We start from the raw sequence: 18,535 nt of genomic DNA, 5'->3' as shown, positions 1-18,535 counted from the left end.
AGATGTTCTATCAAATTTGATCCAAGAACCTGCTCTTTCACAGCAAATGAAGCTTTACACCTATTACTTAAGTGTCAAATTTTCCAACAGTTATAATAAAAATTTGAAATTCTTTCATACTCAATCTTTTGAAATAATCTACCATAACTCCCTTCAACCCACACACCCAAAGGAAGTTGATTGTCGAGTAAGATACGAACACAAATTCTTACAAAATCTCTCCTCCCCCACTGGAACATATTACCATCTAATATAAAAGGCTTGCCAACTTGAGATGCAATTCTACAAACATTAAATTCATCTTAATATTGCAATGTTAAATTTGACATTCCAATCCATACCGGAGCTGATAACCCCTTCTAGTATGTTGGTTAAAAATAAGGTGACCATTTATCAATGACAATGATGTGTCCACTAACATACCATGGTCCTTTATCTAAAATTGAATCAACCGCCTCTGACTCAGTAAAAGCACAGAGAACCCATCCCAAACCCAACATAGTTTGGTGGAATTTACCAAACCAACTCCATTGCCTTCTTAATTTAATGCTAATCACATGGAAAGGGATGTTATCAACAAATACTTTCACAACAAGAGCATTTTGTAACATCTTAGTATTTTCCTTTTCATTATCTTCAGTCATCTTCACGGCTATACCATCACCAGTTAAGCAATTCCCATAATCCAGATTACCAATCATTATATTAGTCCTTTTAATCCAAACATTATGCATACCATTACCACTTGGGTCCTGCGAAGTAGGCACAAATATTATTTTGGTTTCTTTATCAACCAAGTTAAGTTCTCCCTAAACACAATTACGAACTACATTACGATCATCTTTATTCTGAACATCGTCGGTAAGAACACCACCACTTATCACCGACTTACTTATAAACGAACCATTCTCATCACATTTATGTTAAGAGAGTTGTTACTTAGATTTTGGATGTTTTACATTCTTGTAACTTGTATAGTTTTAATAATTCCAAATATTATTGTTCTAATTATTATTTTCTCCTAACACTTTTTGGAAGAATTATTTTTGCTCTTGTATGGACTAACATTTCAAGATAATCAAACTCCAGACTAATGAATACTTCAAATCAAATTCAGCATAAGATAATTTGTGAATTAAAGTCTATATTTTTCAATTTATTAAGTTTGAGAGAGTGTGATTGTAATTGAGTAACTTAGCACACACGCACTGGGGGAGATCATTAAAAATCAAAATGTCTTATACTGATCGTACAGGACGAACCATATTCGTATGGGATGATCAGGTCAGTTATACCTTTCGGAGAGTAATGGAATAAACATGAGTGAGAAAAATTTTCTAAGTCCTGATCGTCTAGACGAATTTACCTATTCGTCCCTGGACGATGCCCTCTGAATTCTCACTTTGAACTGCTCTTCGACACAAAGTGTACCATTCATCCATGGACGATGTCCTCTAGTTTCTCACTTTATACTGATCGTCCAGATGAAGTGTACCATTCATCCCAGGATGATGTCCTCTTGAACCATGTCTTGAATGGATCGTCCAGACGATTCACCCTGTTTGTCCTAGGACGATGTCCTCTGGACCCATGAATTGAACTAATTGTCCAGACGATTCACCCCATTTAACCCAGGATGATGTCCTCTGGACCTATGACTTGATCTAATCATCCAGAACTCCTATATTCATCCTAGGATGAAGTCCTCTATTCCTTAAAAATTTGGACCGTCTTGCAATTTCGTCCAAATGAACCCTTGATATAACTATTCGTACCGGACAAACTTAGTTTGTACGGGATGATGATCAGGTATGAAGTCATTTCGTACAAATGTATATTGGGTTCATACACGATAGTTTTTGCACTGTTCGTACGGACAAAATCATGATCGTACGGGATGATCGAGTGCATACAGAATTGAAAATTAGCAATTTTTTGATGGGTTTTTATATCTTTGCTATATAAGGTCCACTTAAAACTGTATTGTAATCTTTTTGTTCATTGGTCTTCATGAAAATTGAAGGGAGATTGAAGGAGAGAGTGTGAGAGAGTGTTTGAAGGAGAATTCTTATTATAAGAGCATGAAGGATTCACTTGGTACTCAAAGGTAAGAATCTCCAATTGTGATTTGTGATTACTTCACTTTTTTCTCTCGTCCTTCTATATTTCTCGTGAGAAGATCTTTCAAGGAGATCCAGTTCTCTGCCGACACTCGTGCAGTATGAACAGCGGGAGGTTCTCTGTCTACACTTGGAGAGTGTAAACAGATGAAAGGTTCTTTGCATATACTTAAAGAGTGTGAAAGGATGAAGGGTTCTCTGCCTACAATTGGAGAGTGTGAAAGGATAGACGGTTCTCTGCCAACACTTGGAGAGTGTAAAAGGACGAAGGGTTCTCTGCCTACTCTTAGAGAGTGTGGTGAAAGAGAGTTTTTGTGAAGGCTTCTCTGCCTAGCTGTGGGTGCAAAAGGAGAGTCACTAGTGGTATTAGTGCAATACTCGGAGGTTGCCACCGGGGAGTGGATGTACGTCGTGTTTGACCGAACCACTATAAATCTTATGTCTTTTTATTTTCTGATGCTTTTCTTTTTTACTTTACTATTTCTATTGATCCGTGGTTGAAAAATCTTTTTATAAAAATTCATTAAAATTTTTTATCTGTTAAAAAATTAAAGAGAAAAAATTTTTAATTACCAATTCACCCCCCTCTTGGTTAGCAGCTTGGATATAAGCTTATGTCTAACAACCTAATTCATATTGAATAAGTTTCAACAATTTTCAAAGAACATCAACAAGAATACTAGAATTTACATTACTCACGATTTGTGAATTTCAATTTCAACATTTGTGGCCAAGCACCCAAACCTATTGACTTGAATTTTCCAACCAACATAAGATGTGGAACATGAATCAAAATAAAGCCCACTTTCTATCTTCCCAAAAGGTAGAAAGTCTAAAACTTTTGGGCATTTAAAATCATTATCAACAATCACTTCTTTACTTTTTCCCATTGTGGGGATAGTCTTCTTAACCACAGGTAAGCCTCCTTCATTGATAACAAGAGGTTTTGCCTTATAGAAGCTTTTGCAGACATTCCTTCTAGAGGATCGTCTATAATTTCCACTGAAACCATTCGTAACAGAGTGGATTCCTATCTTCGAATTTGAACGAGGAAAGACCTTAAGGCCATTAATCTGAGGTTGGAGATCCCCTGTAGATAATCGCTGAGAACCTTTGGTGGATGAACAATGTTCATCCGTTGCCATAAAAACAACGAATATGGAGGGAAGAACATATTTGAAATTGCGCTCTCTCACTAGAAACATGGACATTCTCTCACTAGAAACACTAGAAATGCTCTTGTCAATAATTAAAGCATATTGGGATTTTGATTCAAGATGTTTCGGTAATATACGCAAGTCATCAACCATACTTCAAATCTTCAGCCACCAACAACATGAGTGCACTACAAATCAAATAAAAGGATTGGGGAGAGATGAATCAAACATTGAATGGGATGATCATTGGATAGTTGTTATGAGAACATTGAAAATGAAAAAGAAACAGGAATGGATTGAAAAACTTCTAACAAAATTATTTAACTTTATTTTGTAATAAATTTTTTTTAGGTTAATCCAAAATTAGTAAATATCACATATGTTAGACTGGATTCTAAGAGAGGAGGCATAATAGTTGAGCAAAATTGTTTCCTTCGTGACATTGTAGAATAACACATTTTGGTTGATGGGCCCTTAAGTTAAGCAATGGGACCCCCAACTTAGGCCATGGTTCTATTCTAGTATAAATGATAATTATTTATGAGTGAAAAAAAAAACATAAGCAATTACAAAGCATATAATTCAAATCTTAATTGTTAAAAAAAGCAAAATTTTAAAATAGAGCGGGTTTAAAATTTAAATTAGTATAAGGAGTGAAATCGAGGAATGATTTTAAAAAAGAGAAGATTTGTCAAAATATTTGGCGCACTTTAAATGCCCAAATGATATGTCACATTCTTCTTGAGAGAGAAAGAGAGATGAGAGAGAGTAGGAAAGAGAGGCAGCGAGAGATGGGGGGAGAGAGAAATATGAAGAGAGAGAGAGAGAGAGAGAGAGAGAGAGAGAGAGAGAGAGAGAGGGGGGGAAATTTAAATATATATAAGTTCTATGACATAGATGTAAATCTTTCAATTCTTAAAGGGATTTCAATAAAATCAAGATTTTAATTTATTGTGCAGATATTGATTATAAACTCGATTATTGATGAAAAAAAAGAACTCAGCCGTTAAACCTTTGGAAAATCCGAATGAAATTATTTCCTGTCTAAATTAAAATTTTAAATTTCTAAAAATAATTTTTGTGCAAATCAAATATACTCCCAACTTTATCTTCACAAGTATGCTAATTCCCTGCATATGTATTAATTTAATAAAAAATAAATTAAAAATTTTATGTATAAGTATTTATTTTAATTAATCATTTAATAAATTAAATTACTAATACTTAAAGTAATATTTAACTAGTAATATGTAAATAATATTATATAAAAAATTATTTTAATAATAATTAAAAATTACCCTTCTCTCGTACTCTCACCGATCTTTTTCTTAAATTGAATACATTAAATATTTTGACGAATCTGCTCCCCTTTTTAAATTATTTCCCAGTTAGACTCTTTATATTAATTTAAACTTTAAATCGTCTCCAATTTAAAATTTATCTTTAAAAAATAATTAAAAATAATTATTCTGAACTAACAATTGATCTTAGAAACCTCCTCACTCCCCTCCACTTTCACTTCTAAATCACTCAACCACGACAACTTTTTCCGCGCTGCTTCGCTGCCATCTTTTCTCCGATGCGGCGTCTCCATCTGACGCAATGCTTCCTCTCTTATTGATCTGATTTGCCATAGAAAGGCAGGAGCAAGCGGGCGACAGGAAATGGAGAGTGACCAGCGGGAGTCGGTGGAGTTGAGAGCGCTCCAATCGCTAGGTCTAGGGTTTGATCTCACGTCTGATTTCCGCATAAGGTTTGCCAAAGGGTACCCTGACCGGCGGTTGGTGAAGCTCGACGAGGTGAATACTGGCGACCTCGTCTTCCCTGGAGGTTTCACTGTTCGTGGGGTGTCTAGAGATATCGGGTGTGATAAGGGAGATCGGATTCGGTTTTGTTCCGATGTACTGGAGTTTAATCAGGTTTGGCCCATCGGTCCTATTCTCCCTATTTCATTTTCGCGCGTTCTGTCTAAGAGCGTGCTCCTCCATTAAGTTTACATTGGTGAATTGCAAGTTAACTATTAGAAGTTTCCATGATTAGATTTCTTAGAGAAACCGATGAATGAAATAAGGTGGTAGTTTTTTTCAAGGATTTTCTGAAAAGATTAAAGGTGCATGATGTTCTTTGCCCAAAAAAACAGATGTTCTCAAGGGCTATTTTATTCTATAGTAGGGATGTGGAGTGAGTGAGATATGCCCTTGGAGGGCAAATTTGCGGAACATAAATTCAGGATCCTTGAACTCTGGCTTTTGATAATCGCATTGTTTCTTATTTTTGTTCATCGTTGTCTACTTTCTGTTGGAAATAAAGTTGAAGCTTTTTTTGATGAGTTGAGTTTGTTTCTTTCTATTGTTCTTTTTCCTTGTATTTGGAAGCAATAGAAATTTAAGTGTTCTTTGGTGCGGTGAGTTGTATTTTGGAAAGGTAGTTGCATACGCTATCTTCAGGTTATATTTGAGGCAGCCTACACATTTGCTTTAGGCCTGGACTCATACTTTGACCTACTAGGTATTGAAAAATGCTTATTTATGGCAAGAAAGCAACTTTGGACGAACTTGTAGGCTTGCACTTTTGTTGCTCATGTTTTTTTTGGTGAATTGTTCCTTTGATGGAACTCTAGTCAGAATTGTTGTAGGCTATGGTATGATGTTCTTGTAGTTTGATGGAGCCTATGCCCTTGCAGATTTTTTGTTTTTGAGATATTAATTAATAATCATTTAGCCAGTGTCTCTTGTTTTGTGATTATTATGCTTGTTTATATTTTTTAATTTTTTATTTTAAGCTTCTTGCTTATTATTGAGTGCTTGTAAGAATTTTATGAAGTTATTTTGATACTTTTAGATTACAAATGCTTTATTGGAAGGAAATTGAGCTCAAATTTTTATGGTGCGGCTTATTATATAACTCTTAAGGATTATTATTATTAAATGCTTTATTTTTAATTTTTTAAAAATAGATTAGTGGTTTAATTTTGAGGCTTATGCCTTGCCACTCGAAAAGAAAATCCCTCAATATTCGAGTGGATCATTTAAATCTTACTATGAACTTTAGAGTAGGTTTCTAAACTTTGTGTTTTGTCTTTCAGGACAAATCAGATTATTATTTATCTATATTTTAAAGAAAGGCTGTAGACTATTACCCAATTTTAACTTATTTTACCAAGAATTGGGTTCTAAACCTAGAAGATTGATGTCAATTCTTTTGTCTCTATATGGATCTAAGTCATCTACTTGTGACTATTTATTCCAATATTTGCACAAAGAAAATATACTTGACTAACGCTACCTTGATTACTGTTCTTATGGCAGTTTAGTATATATCTTGACTATATAATTTTATCTATTTTAACTTATTTAATTTTAATCGTCCCTTGTTTAACTGTCACAAGGACTTTGAATCATGCTTTTTTTTTTTGTCCCATAACAGATGTCTGAATTGTTTAATCAGAAATCTTCGATCCAAGGAAAAGTACCTTCGGGTTACTTCAATGCTCTATTTGATTTAGGTGGAGCATGGTTTGATGACGCCAAGGAAACTAAAAACCTTGCTCTTAATGGCTACTTCATTTCCTTATTCAATTTGCATTTAAGGGCATCTCCATTGGTTTTGTGCAATGAAGTAAAGAGGGCCGTTCCATCCAACTGGGAACCTGAGGCACTTTCCAGGTAAAGATTTCATATTTTTCTATCAACTCATTGTGCATATAATGTAATAGCTTTCATATTCTATCACCATATAAGGATTGTGAACTTTTCTTTCATATCAGATTAGAGTTTGCAAATCCTTTGTCTCTATGTATTTAATAATTTGACCATTATATATAATATTATTTAGTTCAAAACTTTTGTTTAGCCATTTTGCTAAGCTTATGATTTAAACTAATAATCTTTGTTAAATCCATAATGAATCCTATGCCATCTTAAACGAGAAAAAATGTTTTAATAATTGAACCGTATATATATAAATCAATCTCTATTTTGAAAATTTAAAAGGTTTAGATGTAGTTTAGCCATTTTGCTAAGCTTATGAAACTTTTGTTTAGCCATTTTGCTAAGCTTATGAAAACATTCCAATAAGCATTCCTTGAATTCCCTCCAACTCTGTATGGGTTTTCTCTTATCCCTTCATTGATATCAGGACAACACATTCCCCTCCAAACATAAACCTGCTGCTGTCAACTTTTCCTCCTCCGTCAGCCCCTTGACGGTGAAATACCTCTTCACCTTGTAGATCCACCCGTGTGCGTCCTCTTAAAAAATAGGCATATTTAGCTTTCTCACCTTCGGATCTCTCCCGTTTCCCCGTATTCCTCCATAATTTCCCCTTTCCCAAGTGCTTAGTTATCCCCAAGTCTCCCGATCTTCCCTTACATGCTCATCTTCAAACCCCTCTTCACTCTCTCCCTTACTTTCTCCAAAATCAGCACCCCTCCTACCATAAGTTCCCTCTTTTTTCTCTTAACCAACACCCCTTGCTTTTGACTATGCCTCTCTTCATACCTTCTCCCTTTCTCCTCCATGATATCCACATCATTTTCCCTCCTACGAAATTCAGAATTCGTAGTTCTTCCCACCAGCCCCTTTGTCTTTGATACCGCTGTTTTAATTTGATTTTTCAATAGCTTCTTCACCATTTGCATGAAGATCGGAAATTTTGTCAAACCTTGTCTTTTATGGATGAAATTTGATCTTCCACCATTACTTTCATTTGACTCGTCTCCCTTTCAAGGCGTTCCTCCAGCATATCTACCTTCTTGGCTGCCATCAATACCTAGAATTTTTGTAGGTTAAAAAATCTCGATATTGATACAAAATTCAGCAAGAAACCCTTCCTCCGGACAAAGAATTGCTGCTGAAATTTCAGAAAAACAACCCACAACGATCTCAGAATCTGCTATGACCAATTTGATAGGAAATACTTGAATATTTCAAGTAAATCCTAACAAGATTGACGAAAACAGCGGGAAAACACCACAAATCTAATTGAAAACAAGCAAAAATAGTAGTTTTTACTGTAGAAAGAAAACCAACGAAAGAAATAAAGTAAGATAAAATTGATCCTCAATTCGAAAGGAGGATCGTTCTCTCCCATTCCCAAGACGAATCTAGAGCCCAAGACATCAAGAACAAGGACTCCAAAATCTGCCACAAAACAATGCATAACCCTAACCCTAAACATTTCCTCCTATTTAATACATAAATTCAAATACTTCATTCAAACTTTCACTCCAACCCTTGTCGCCCCCTCTTTATTGATTTTCCTAGTGGGGTCCTCTAGGGGCTTGGGCGGCAATCCCTAGGGGGCGGACTTGGCTGGGTCCGCCTCCTGTATGTAAGAACCGGCCCAATGCTTTAGGCCGGCTGGGCCGGTTCAGTAGAAACCGTCCTAACAGTTGGTCTATGAAAGAGAAAACAATGCGAATTGGATGCATATATGACAATCATATTCATGTCATTGAAGTTATATATAAGATCCTTAAGTACATGTATCAATAGAGAGCATTGACAAGATGTATCAAGGGAAAGTTTCAACAAAGAGGAGCATGATTGGTCTGTGAAATAGAGAGCATTGAAGCTATCCGAAGAGTGTTGATGAAGAATATTAATAGAGAACATGAACAAAAAGGCATCAATGTAAAGTGTAAACAAAGACTATTGATGGTTTCAATGGAGAATATTGGTAGATTGTAGAGAGCAGGGAAGGTAAGGACATGATACCCATTAGATAGAGCAAAAAGAATGATGATGATTATGCAATACAATAATGTTAGGATGGTTGGAGGTGGTAGCTAGGAAATACCATTAATAGGAAAGCAAAAAGATACAGTGCCTGGCTTGATGGAGGATGTTTGGCTTCATCAAGATATCGATGTTGTGGATGCCACAGTGGTCATTAATAAAATTATCCCATGTCTTGGGTGAACATCTAATAGGTACTTGATAGGAAACACTTGTAGATCTCAAGTATTTCCTATCAATCTTCGGAAAATAGTGAGAATTCTCCACAAAAATTCACACAAAATCACAAAAACAGTAGATAATTTGAATTATTTGATAAAAGGGAAATGTATAATAGCAAGATACAATTGATCCTCTATTCGAGAGGAGGATCGATCTCTACCAAATCTCTAGACGTCGCTAAAGCCCAAAAGAAAACCTAAATCTAAGAGATCTCAAATTTCAGCCAAATTTAAGATGCCCTAACCCTAGGAAAACAAACTATTTAATACATACAAATCAAAGGGAAATCCCTAAACAGTCCCTACATTCAAATTTCTTTCCTAAATCCCTCAAAGAACCTTCTTAAATTGCTCCGCTTGGGCGTTTGGATCGCTTGATCTCCGCAGGAGGCGGAGATCCCGCCTTTGTTGCGCTGGGCTAGTCCCATGCGGATTGGCTGGACCGGTCCAATGGACCGATCTAACAATACTCCCCTCCCAAAGATCATCCTTGTTCGCAAGGTGGAAAGATGATACCCTCCTCCATTTCTTCTTCATCACAAACGGTAAGAAGCTGAAAAGTTCGATCCTTACACCTGTGTCCCGGCGTATACATCTCGTCACATCTGAAACAGAGTCCCTTCGCCCTCTTCTCCCATAATTTTTCCTATGTAAGCTTCTTGAAGTTGTCTCTAGGTCTTCCTCTGGTAGTCTTCTCCTTCGAAGTTTCCCTAAGAGTATCCGGTGTTGGCTCCTTGGGTGCCAAAATGGTGGTGGTCATCTTGTATGAGTTTACTGAGCTGCTGCCCCCAGTTTCTCTCTCCAGGTGCCTCTGATCCTCCACCAACTGAGCTAGATCCTTAGCCTCTCCCAAGTCACGAGGTCTCATTACTTTAAATGCTGCTCGAATCTTTGGTGTCAGTCCCTTCATGAAATTTTCCTCTAGCACTGTCTCAGAAAGGCAGTCCAATCGGCTAGCAAGGTACTCGAATCTCTCCCGGAACTTCGTCACTGAACCATCCTGTGTCAAGGCGAAGAACTGCTCGTAGAAGTTTCCTCCACTGCCAGTTCGAAAACGTTATACCCAACAATTCTTGAACTCTCTCCAACTCCGTATGGGTCGTCACATGTCCCTCCACTAATACCAAGACAAAGCCTTTCCTTCCAAACATAGACCTGCCGTCGTCAATCTCTCCTCCTTTTTCAACCCATTGACGGCGAAATATCTTTCTACCTTGTAGATCCACCCGTGTGCATGCTCCTCCTCAAAGATTGGCATCTTCAGTTTCCTCACCCTCTAGTCACATCCGTTTCCCCTAAATTCTCCATAACCCCCCCATTCCTCGAAGAGGAGGTGCTTCCCAGTTGCCACGATCTTCTCTTCGGTGATCATACCCAAACACTTAATCAAAATCTCCTATTATTTATTCAAAATCAGCACCCTGACGATCGAAATCATCCCCTCTCCTTACAGATTCAGCACCCATTCTTTCGTATCCAATGCTCATCTCCCTAGAAAGTGGTTATAGAGGAGACATTCCGTATTCTCCCTCTAAGATCTCCACTTATGGATTTTCCCTTTCCCCTAAACGTGTTAGGGTTCTCATCTCTTCCATGGTTGCCAGTAGTTTCCTTTGCTTCTGATGTCACCGATTTGGTTTTGGCTTCAAGCAATTTCCTCAACATGTCTTCAACCACGACGAACTTTTTCTCTATCCTTTCATTGATGGATGCAATTTGATTTTGAAAATCAGTATTCTTCTACACAAAATTTGCTTTGAGTTGTCCTATTTCTCCCTCCAAAACTTTCAGTTTCCTTCCGGCCATTGGTTCCCCTTTGGTCGACGTGCTCTGATACCAATTTGATAGGAAACACTTGTAGATCTCAACTTCTTCCTATCAATCTTCGGAAAACAACGAGCTTTCTCCACAAAAATCAGCACAAAACCACGTAAACAGTAGACAATTTGTATTATTTGATAAAATAGAAACGAAAAATAGCAAGATACAGTTGATCCTTAATTCGAGAGGAGGATCGATCTCTCCCAAATCTCTAGACGCAGCTAGAGCCCAAATGAAAACCTAAATATAAGAGATCTCAAATTTCAGCCAAATTCTAGATGCCTTACCTCTAGGAAAACAAACTATTTAAGCATACAAATCAAAAGGAAGTCTCTAAACAGCCTACACACGCTGTGCATTCGTTCGGTGCCTACATGAGGCGGAGATCCCGTCTCTGTTGTGCTGGGCCGGTCCCGTGCGGACCGGCTGGACCGGTCCAATCGACTGGTCGGACCGGTCCAATCGACCGGTCTAATAGTAATACAACTGAGAAGTCCATGAAGATGTTAAGCAATTCCTAAGGAGGAAGTTGGTGAAACCTAGGGCAAGAGGAAGGCGACGATGAATATATAATTGAAGGTACCTTGGGGAGATTGTGCCTACTGAGTGAGATAGAGCAAATTTGCAAACCCATGACATAGCATATGACCAAATAGATCACAAGCGGGCTAAGAGGATCGGTGAGCATGATGGATCATTGCACATGTGTAGGCTGGTCGTAATTAATTGTTTGCAACAGAAGAGGTTTGATACAATGGAGGCATGAGAGGGATCACAAGCGAGCAATATGAGAATGGAAAGAATGTGAGATGTGTTGTAGAACCTATGTGAGCACGGTTTTAATGATGGATTTGGGTGATTGTAGTCATGTATATGGGAAGCGAGGTAGAAATGATAGTAGCATGCAAGTAAGGAGCGAATAGAGTATGTGGTTGATGAGCACAAGTAGGGGCATTTGAATGTAGAATATGGAATGAAAGGGCATTGAGAGTCATGCATAGGAGATGTTGTTGTGCAAGCATGAGTAAGCTCAATTATTGTGAAAGAAACTAAAATGAAGAAGGTGACAAATTCAAAGGGAAGAGATGATTAGAGAACTTTGCTCTATTATCATGCTAAAAGGGGGAGAGAATTATTAAGGTTTACATTTTTATGGAATTGTCTTTATTTTGCCAGCATATATGCGCTTATATGCAGGCAATATAAGAGAATAATATAGGAAAATGTTCTCAATAATGAAGCAATATTACAATAATAAAAGGTGCATATTCATACTATAAATAGTAATTACATGTGATAATTTAAATATTATAATTATTTTGATGAGCACAAACACCTGTGCATTTGCATTAATACTCTACCTAGCATATGAAAGTAGGGTGCAACTAGATTTATGGTGCAACTAAGGAATAGATATCAAGTGAGAATGAGTAAGATGGGAGTCTATTAAACAACTAGAGATGGATATCAAGTTTCATAGTTAATGATTTTGTTCTCTAAGGTCTCAAGTAATATTAGTCATGCCAAGCTAGTAGTTTATCTTGAGTTAAGCATAGTCACATTAAATTGAAAAATTTCTTGAATCTCTTAAATGCTAATTTAATAATTTTATGAATTTTTCATGTACTTAATAACTGGTTATCTGATCTCGATTTGGGAAAAATGTTGAGTGACTTCATTTGAAGCCTTGTAGTGGAGATTGGTATCACCATTCAACTCCTATCAATCAGGAATTAATTCTCCGAATCTGCATAGGGACGGACAACAAAGCTGTTCCAAATCTGGTCTCTGATTTCTAGAATTCTAGTTATTGTCCATGCATGGATCAGACAATTGTTTAAAATTGCGTAATCGGGTATTGAGGCGTTTTTCATTCATGAGGCGAGGCGTAAGCCTCAAGGCGTTTTGAGGCGTAAGCTTCAAAATAAAAAAATTGCGTAAACATGAAATGATAAATTTTGTATATACTAATGAATAAAAATATATAAAACATAAAAATGCACAAGATATGAAGTGAAATCAAAATATGTCAATAATAAGACAACACAAAATATAGTTCAACTCAAACTCCATCTTTCCCAAATCACAGTATATTCTTTTCATTAACATATAATTCAAAAAATAAATAGCAATGACATATCACATAAGAACTCATAAGTCATTAGCACTGTCATCACCATGTTTAAAAATGGGCAATTAGGTATTGAGGCGTTTTTTGGTTGTAAGGCGAGGTGTAAGTCTCAAGGCATTTTGAGGCGTGAGCCTCATAATGAAAAATTGTGTTAAGTGCAAATAAATGTTAAAAGTAAATTTTTATATAACACTCAAATAATATGTTAAAAATGGCGACGGTTTAGAGGTTAAGGAAGTTGAGAGGAAGTTAGTGCGACTAGGGGGTACACGAAGTGTGATTTGTTTGCATCTTTACCTCAGGACTTATGTAAGTTTTAATATATATCGGGTGAGGCGTAAGCCTCACGCTAGTGAGGCGAGGCGCGCCTTAAGGCGGGCCTCAACCAAGTTGAGGCGCAAGCCTCATAAAAAAAATTGAGGCATAAGCCTCAAGGCGCTTTTCACTGGAATTGCACAAAGGCGGGCCTCAAGGCGAGACTCATATTGCGCAATTTTAAACCATGGATCAGACAGCTCATTGTCCCATTCAAGCATGTCAAACAACCACATGCTTTTAAATTCCTAATTACTTCCATATGAAGGAGAATCATACTATCATATTTGTGTTTATGATTTCTCTCTTATTTTTGATTTCGTCCGCTTTCCTTGGGTTCTTGTATCATCTCTATAAATTGCACTTGGTCCTTCTCATTGGGATTAGAAAATAGAGTATCTTTCTCTTTTTTTATTTTTAAATGTGTTATTACTTATTAGAAACATTTCCTTGACCCTTTCTATTTCTCTCAATTCTCTATTTCTTGTGGTGGTTCATCCACCATCATAACCGTAAACTATGAAATGATTTTTGATAAACTATCTCTTGCTTTTAATCTATTCATCATGGCAACCTTTGTAGTCAAAAAAGCTTATGAGCTCCGCTGATTATTATGCATTAGCTAAACGGACAAAACAGCATCAAATGGGTTCAATCTGTTATGATATTCATTTCCAGTTGAGGGAAAGCTGATTACCTCAGCGATTCCCTCTCAAAAAGAAAGCCCAAAGTTCAATATATGGAGATCTGGAAACATTGTAATGTACTTGCTTATCAACGCAATGGAAAATGAAATAGGTCAAAATTTCATGTTCTATGAGATTGCTAAAGAAAATTGGAATGCCGAAAAAGATACTTTGAGAATGAAAAAATATTGCAGGTACTTGAAATTAAAAGATGACCTCCATGATCTTCAAAAATGTTATCTTTTTGTTACCCAATAATATAATACCTTTACCCGATATTGTCAGGAACTAGATGATTTTAAATAATGTGATTGGGAGTTTCTAAGAGATGCAGCAAAGTATTCTATAATTGTTGAGAAAGATATAATGTCAAAATTCCTTTTATGCTATATAAAAAATCTTTATGATGTTTGAGCTTGGGAGATTTGGGATAAAACTCCTTCCATTCATATGACGGGTGCTCTTTGAAGTTTGAAGAGATGAAGTTTGCAAAATATTATGATGGGTAACTAAGGAGCTCCAACTTGCCCTGAAGGATCAACACTGGCTTTTCAAGTTGATGTTAATCTTCCATGATAATTTTACGAAGAAAAAGGTCCTTGGTATGATTACTATTGAATGTTTGGAAAAAAAAAGCGCTTTTAAGTATATGAAAAACTTGCTGATTGTAAGGTTGAAAAATAAATTTATGGCTTCATTGTGACTAAAAATAATTCTCAAAATCAACACCTTATTAAATCAAGACCAAATTGATATGTTGCAAAAGATGTTTAACCAACTCTAAACAAATCTGATGGGACTTGAAATTAGTATTTGATCAACCACTCAAAAAATGTATGTTTTTGAACATATTTAATTAAAAATTTGAGAATTCCCGATCATGGATTATGAACTTAGGAGTAGTTTGTCATATGATTTGTGTCTTTATCTCACAAATGCATCAATGTCTCAAGATCTACACTTCAAATATCATAGATGGATCTTTATCTCAAATAATGGGCATTGTGACATTTAACATCTCTAGCTCTGTGATTCTAAATTCAGTTCTATTAGTTCCCAAATTTTCCCATAATCTCTTATCTATTAGTAAAATCATCAAAATATATGCACTGTATTATTAAATTTATTCATACTATTTGTAAATTTCCACATAAACTCTTGGTGAGTTTGATTGGCAGTGCTAAGGAAAATGCTAGACCCTAACCTCTTGAATGTTGAAAAAATTTTGAATTGCAAATTAAACATGCTAATTATGTTTCATATCATCAAGAAAGTGCAATTATATTATAATACCTCCGTCTTATTCATCCCAATTTTATATAGCTTACAAAATTGTTTTCTTCTTCATCAATAAAAATATTGGATCATACCCGTGTAAAAGTTGCCAACCATCTAAATGCAAAAAACATGTATCTAAGCTATCCTTATAAAACCTCTCAACTGTTTACTGTTATTCATAGTGATATTTGGGAATTATCTCGGGTTATCAATATCTCATGGGCTATGTGGTTTATATCATTTATTGATGATAAAGCTAGAAACATTTGTATTTCTCAATAAAAGATAAATCTAAAATTTATCACATTTTTTCTAAGAATTGTCATTACTTACAAACATGATTTAGAAGCTATATTTAAGTCTTGAGCACATATAATAGAAGAGAATATTTTCATTCCATTCTTGGGGATTATCTTCTTTAACAAGTAATATATTGAGTGAACTGATAACTTTTCTTTAAGAAATGTACTCATTACTAATCCTCAAAAATCTCGTTGCAACAAATCTTTCTTGTATTTTTTTTTTTTGAAGAAAAGCCAAAAAGCTTCATTAAACACTATAAAAGGAAATTGCAACCTAAAAGCATCCGATTCCTCCTTTAACAAATTGATAAAAAAAGGATGACTCTTATTCATAATTACATCATCCCAAATGAAAGAACTAAAACAAGTATAGTTAGCACAAAGATCAACTAACTTATTACTTTCCATATTAACACAATTAAAGATAACAAAGTGGAAATCCTTAATAAAAGAATTATCTCCCAGCTCACTTCCTCCTTCAGCCACCATTTTCTGAATGAAGCGGATTACATTTTTATTGCCCCCTTCAATGATTAAGCCTTTGTAATCATACATCCAATCTTTCATCACATCTTTGACCGATAGGATTGCTTGAATCTCCAATGAAGCAATATCGCAATGGACATATGCATTGCCAAATGCCAACAAGAACCTCCCCTTGTGGTCTCGAAAAACTCCACCAATCCCCGCCTTGTAGGAGTTAAATAGGGAAGCGTCTATATTAACTTTTATCCAATCAGGGGGAGGAGGATGCCAACAATTAAACAACCTCAACAGTTGATTAACATCCCCGATACCTGAGTTCAAACAAATGAAAGACTTATAAACCGTAGAATAACTTACAACATTTGTTGCAATCATCATAGGGGTGGTAACTTTCCCGTCATGAACATACAAATTCCTAGCTCTCCATGATAAGTAAATTGTATTCCAAAAGAGATTTACCATCCATTGATTTTGTGTATCCATCCATCTACAACATGAGTCAAGAGAATTGAAAAAAGGAATGCCGAAACCCCATCTATTTAAGTACTGCATAACTTCTTTTAATTTTCTGCAACTAGTAACAATGTGATCAATGTCTTCCACTGCCTCACATCCTCTTGGGCATTTATCATATCCTTGTAGCCTTCTGTAACTCAAAAACTGATTAGTTGGAATAGCCTTGTTAAGTACCCTCCACCAAAAGGTTTCCACTCTAGGATTTAGTTTTGCTTTTCAAAACCAATCCCAAGCAGAAAAATTTGAATAGTCATCTCCCAATGCCTCGGTTACTACTGCAGAAATAATCTTTCTAGAGATTTTATGGATGAAATCCAGATGATCTTCTATACTACCAGTCGAAATCTGAGTAGAGGTAATCAGGTTCACAAGCTCTTCAACAAAGTGTTTTTGAAGCTCATTGACATTTCAACCTCCATTGCAAATAAGTTTATCAACTGTTTGAATACTACCTCCCATTGGATTGACAAATGTAGGCCATTTATTAATTCTTTTATCCAATAACCAAATGTCTTGAAAGACATGAACTGATTTGCCGTTTACAATTCTCCATTTGACTATTGGTTTGAGAAAATCACCTCCATTGCATATTAATTTCTAAGCCACCGAACCTCCTTTTTGTTTAGAATCTTCGCAGAGAATTGATCCGTATTTTGGAAACAAAACCTTATGCATTAACGAATCTCTTTCCTTGCTATATCTCCAAGCCAAATTGGCCCTTAATGGACCAACTTTTTTAGAACAAGAGTTGATACCTTGACCACCAAATTTTTTCGGCCTACACATGAAATCCCAGCTCACATAATGAAGTCCCGCGCCTCCATCCTTTTTATTCCATATGAAGCTTCTACACAACTTATCAACCTCATTCAAAACACACTTTGGAACCAAAGAGAGTTGAATGAAAGGTTGGATATGAGAGCAAAACCGATTTTACCAAAGTAATTCTACCGGCCAAGGAAATGAATTTTCTACCCCAAATTCTCAACATACTTAATACTTTGTCTAAAATGAATTGGTAATCTGCTCTTACCATTCTCCTTAATGCCACTTTGATACCCAAATAAGAAAATTGCTTGAATTCCTTGAATTTCATGATTCTACATATTGCTTTTCTCTTCCTTCTCCTCACTGATTTTTAAAACAGAATTCCAGATTTATTGATGTTCACCTTTTTTTTTTTTTTTGAAGAATGCAATTAGCATTAAGATAAGAAAAAAACAAGATACAATCTAAAGATAGTGCTCACACTCCTTCAACAACAAACAAAGTGAAGGAGGAATGTTGGCAAATGAAGAACTATCAAAGTAAAAATTGTTATCTCTAGCCATAGAAGCACAAAGATCGGCTACATTATTACAATTCCTATGCACATGATGAAGAATTACCTTATTGAAGTCAGTTAAGAAGAGAAGGTCCTCCTCCATCCCATTATTATTTTTCCATTTAGCCTTGTTCAATGAATGTTGTATGAATTTGATAACATTGATGTTATCACCTTCAATTATGATTCCTTTACTCTCAAGCATCCATGGTTGTATAAGCTTCCTAAGTGTCATAACAGTATCAAGCTCAAGGCTATTAATATCCCAATGTGTTCTCTTTTCACCAAAAGCAAGTAATAATCTCCCTTTGAAGTCTCGAAAACATCCTCCAATACCAGCACTATAAGAAGTAAGAAGAGAAGCATCCACATTAACCTTAATCCAGTCAATCGGTGGAGGGTGCCAAATATCTTGGAACTCCCTAGAGAGATTAGCACCC

The 18,535-nt window shown here is 35.9% G+C and overlaps 1 protein-coding gene across 1 annotated transcript in view; it reads left to right on the top strand.

Moving 5' to 3' along the window:
- Positions 1–4,773: 4,773 nt before the first annotated feature.
- LOC110109883 (MACPF domain-containing protein At4g24290-like) overlaps positions 4,774–18,535 on the top strand; it is a 42,286-nt gene continuing 28,524 nt past the window's right edge. The window contains exons 1-2 of the mRNA XM_020841094.2: positions 4,774–5,196; positions 6,704–6,942. Coding sequence (XP_020696753.1) covers positions 4,942–5,196; positions 6,704–6,942 — 494 coding nt within the window. The 5' untranslated portion in view covers positions 4,774–4,941. The remainder of the gene's footprint in view (positions 5,197–6,703; positions 6,943–18,535) is intronic.

This window comes from Dendrobium catenatum, unplaced genomic scaffold (genome assembly GCF_001605985.2).
Source record: "Dendrobium catenatum unplaced genomic scaffold, ASM160598v2 fragScaff_scaffold_348, whole genome shotgun sequence".
Lineage (NCBI taxonomy): Eukaryota > Viridiplantae > Streptophyta > Magnoliopsida > Asparagales > Orchidaceae > Dendrobium > Dendrobium catenatum.
Note: the sequence above shows the minus strand (reverse complement) of the source record. Positions and strands in the feature narration are given on the sequence as shown.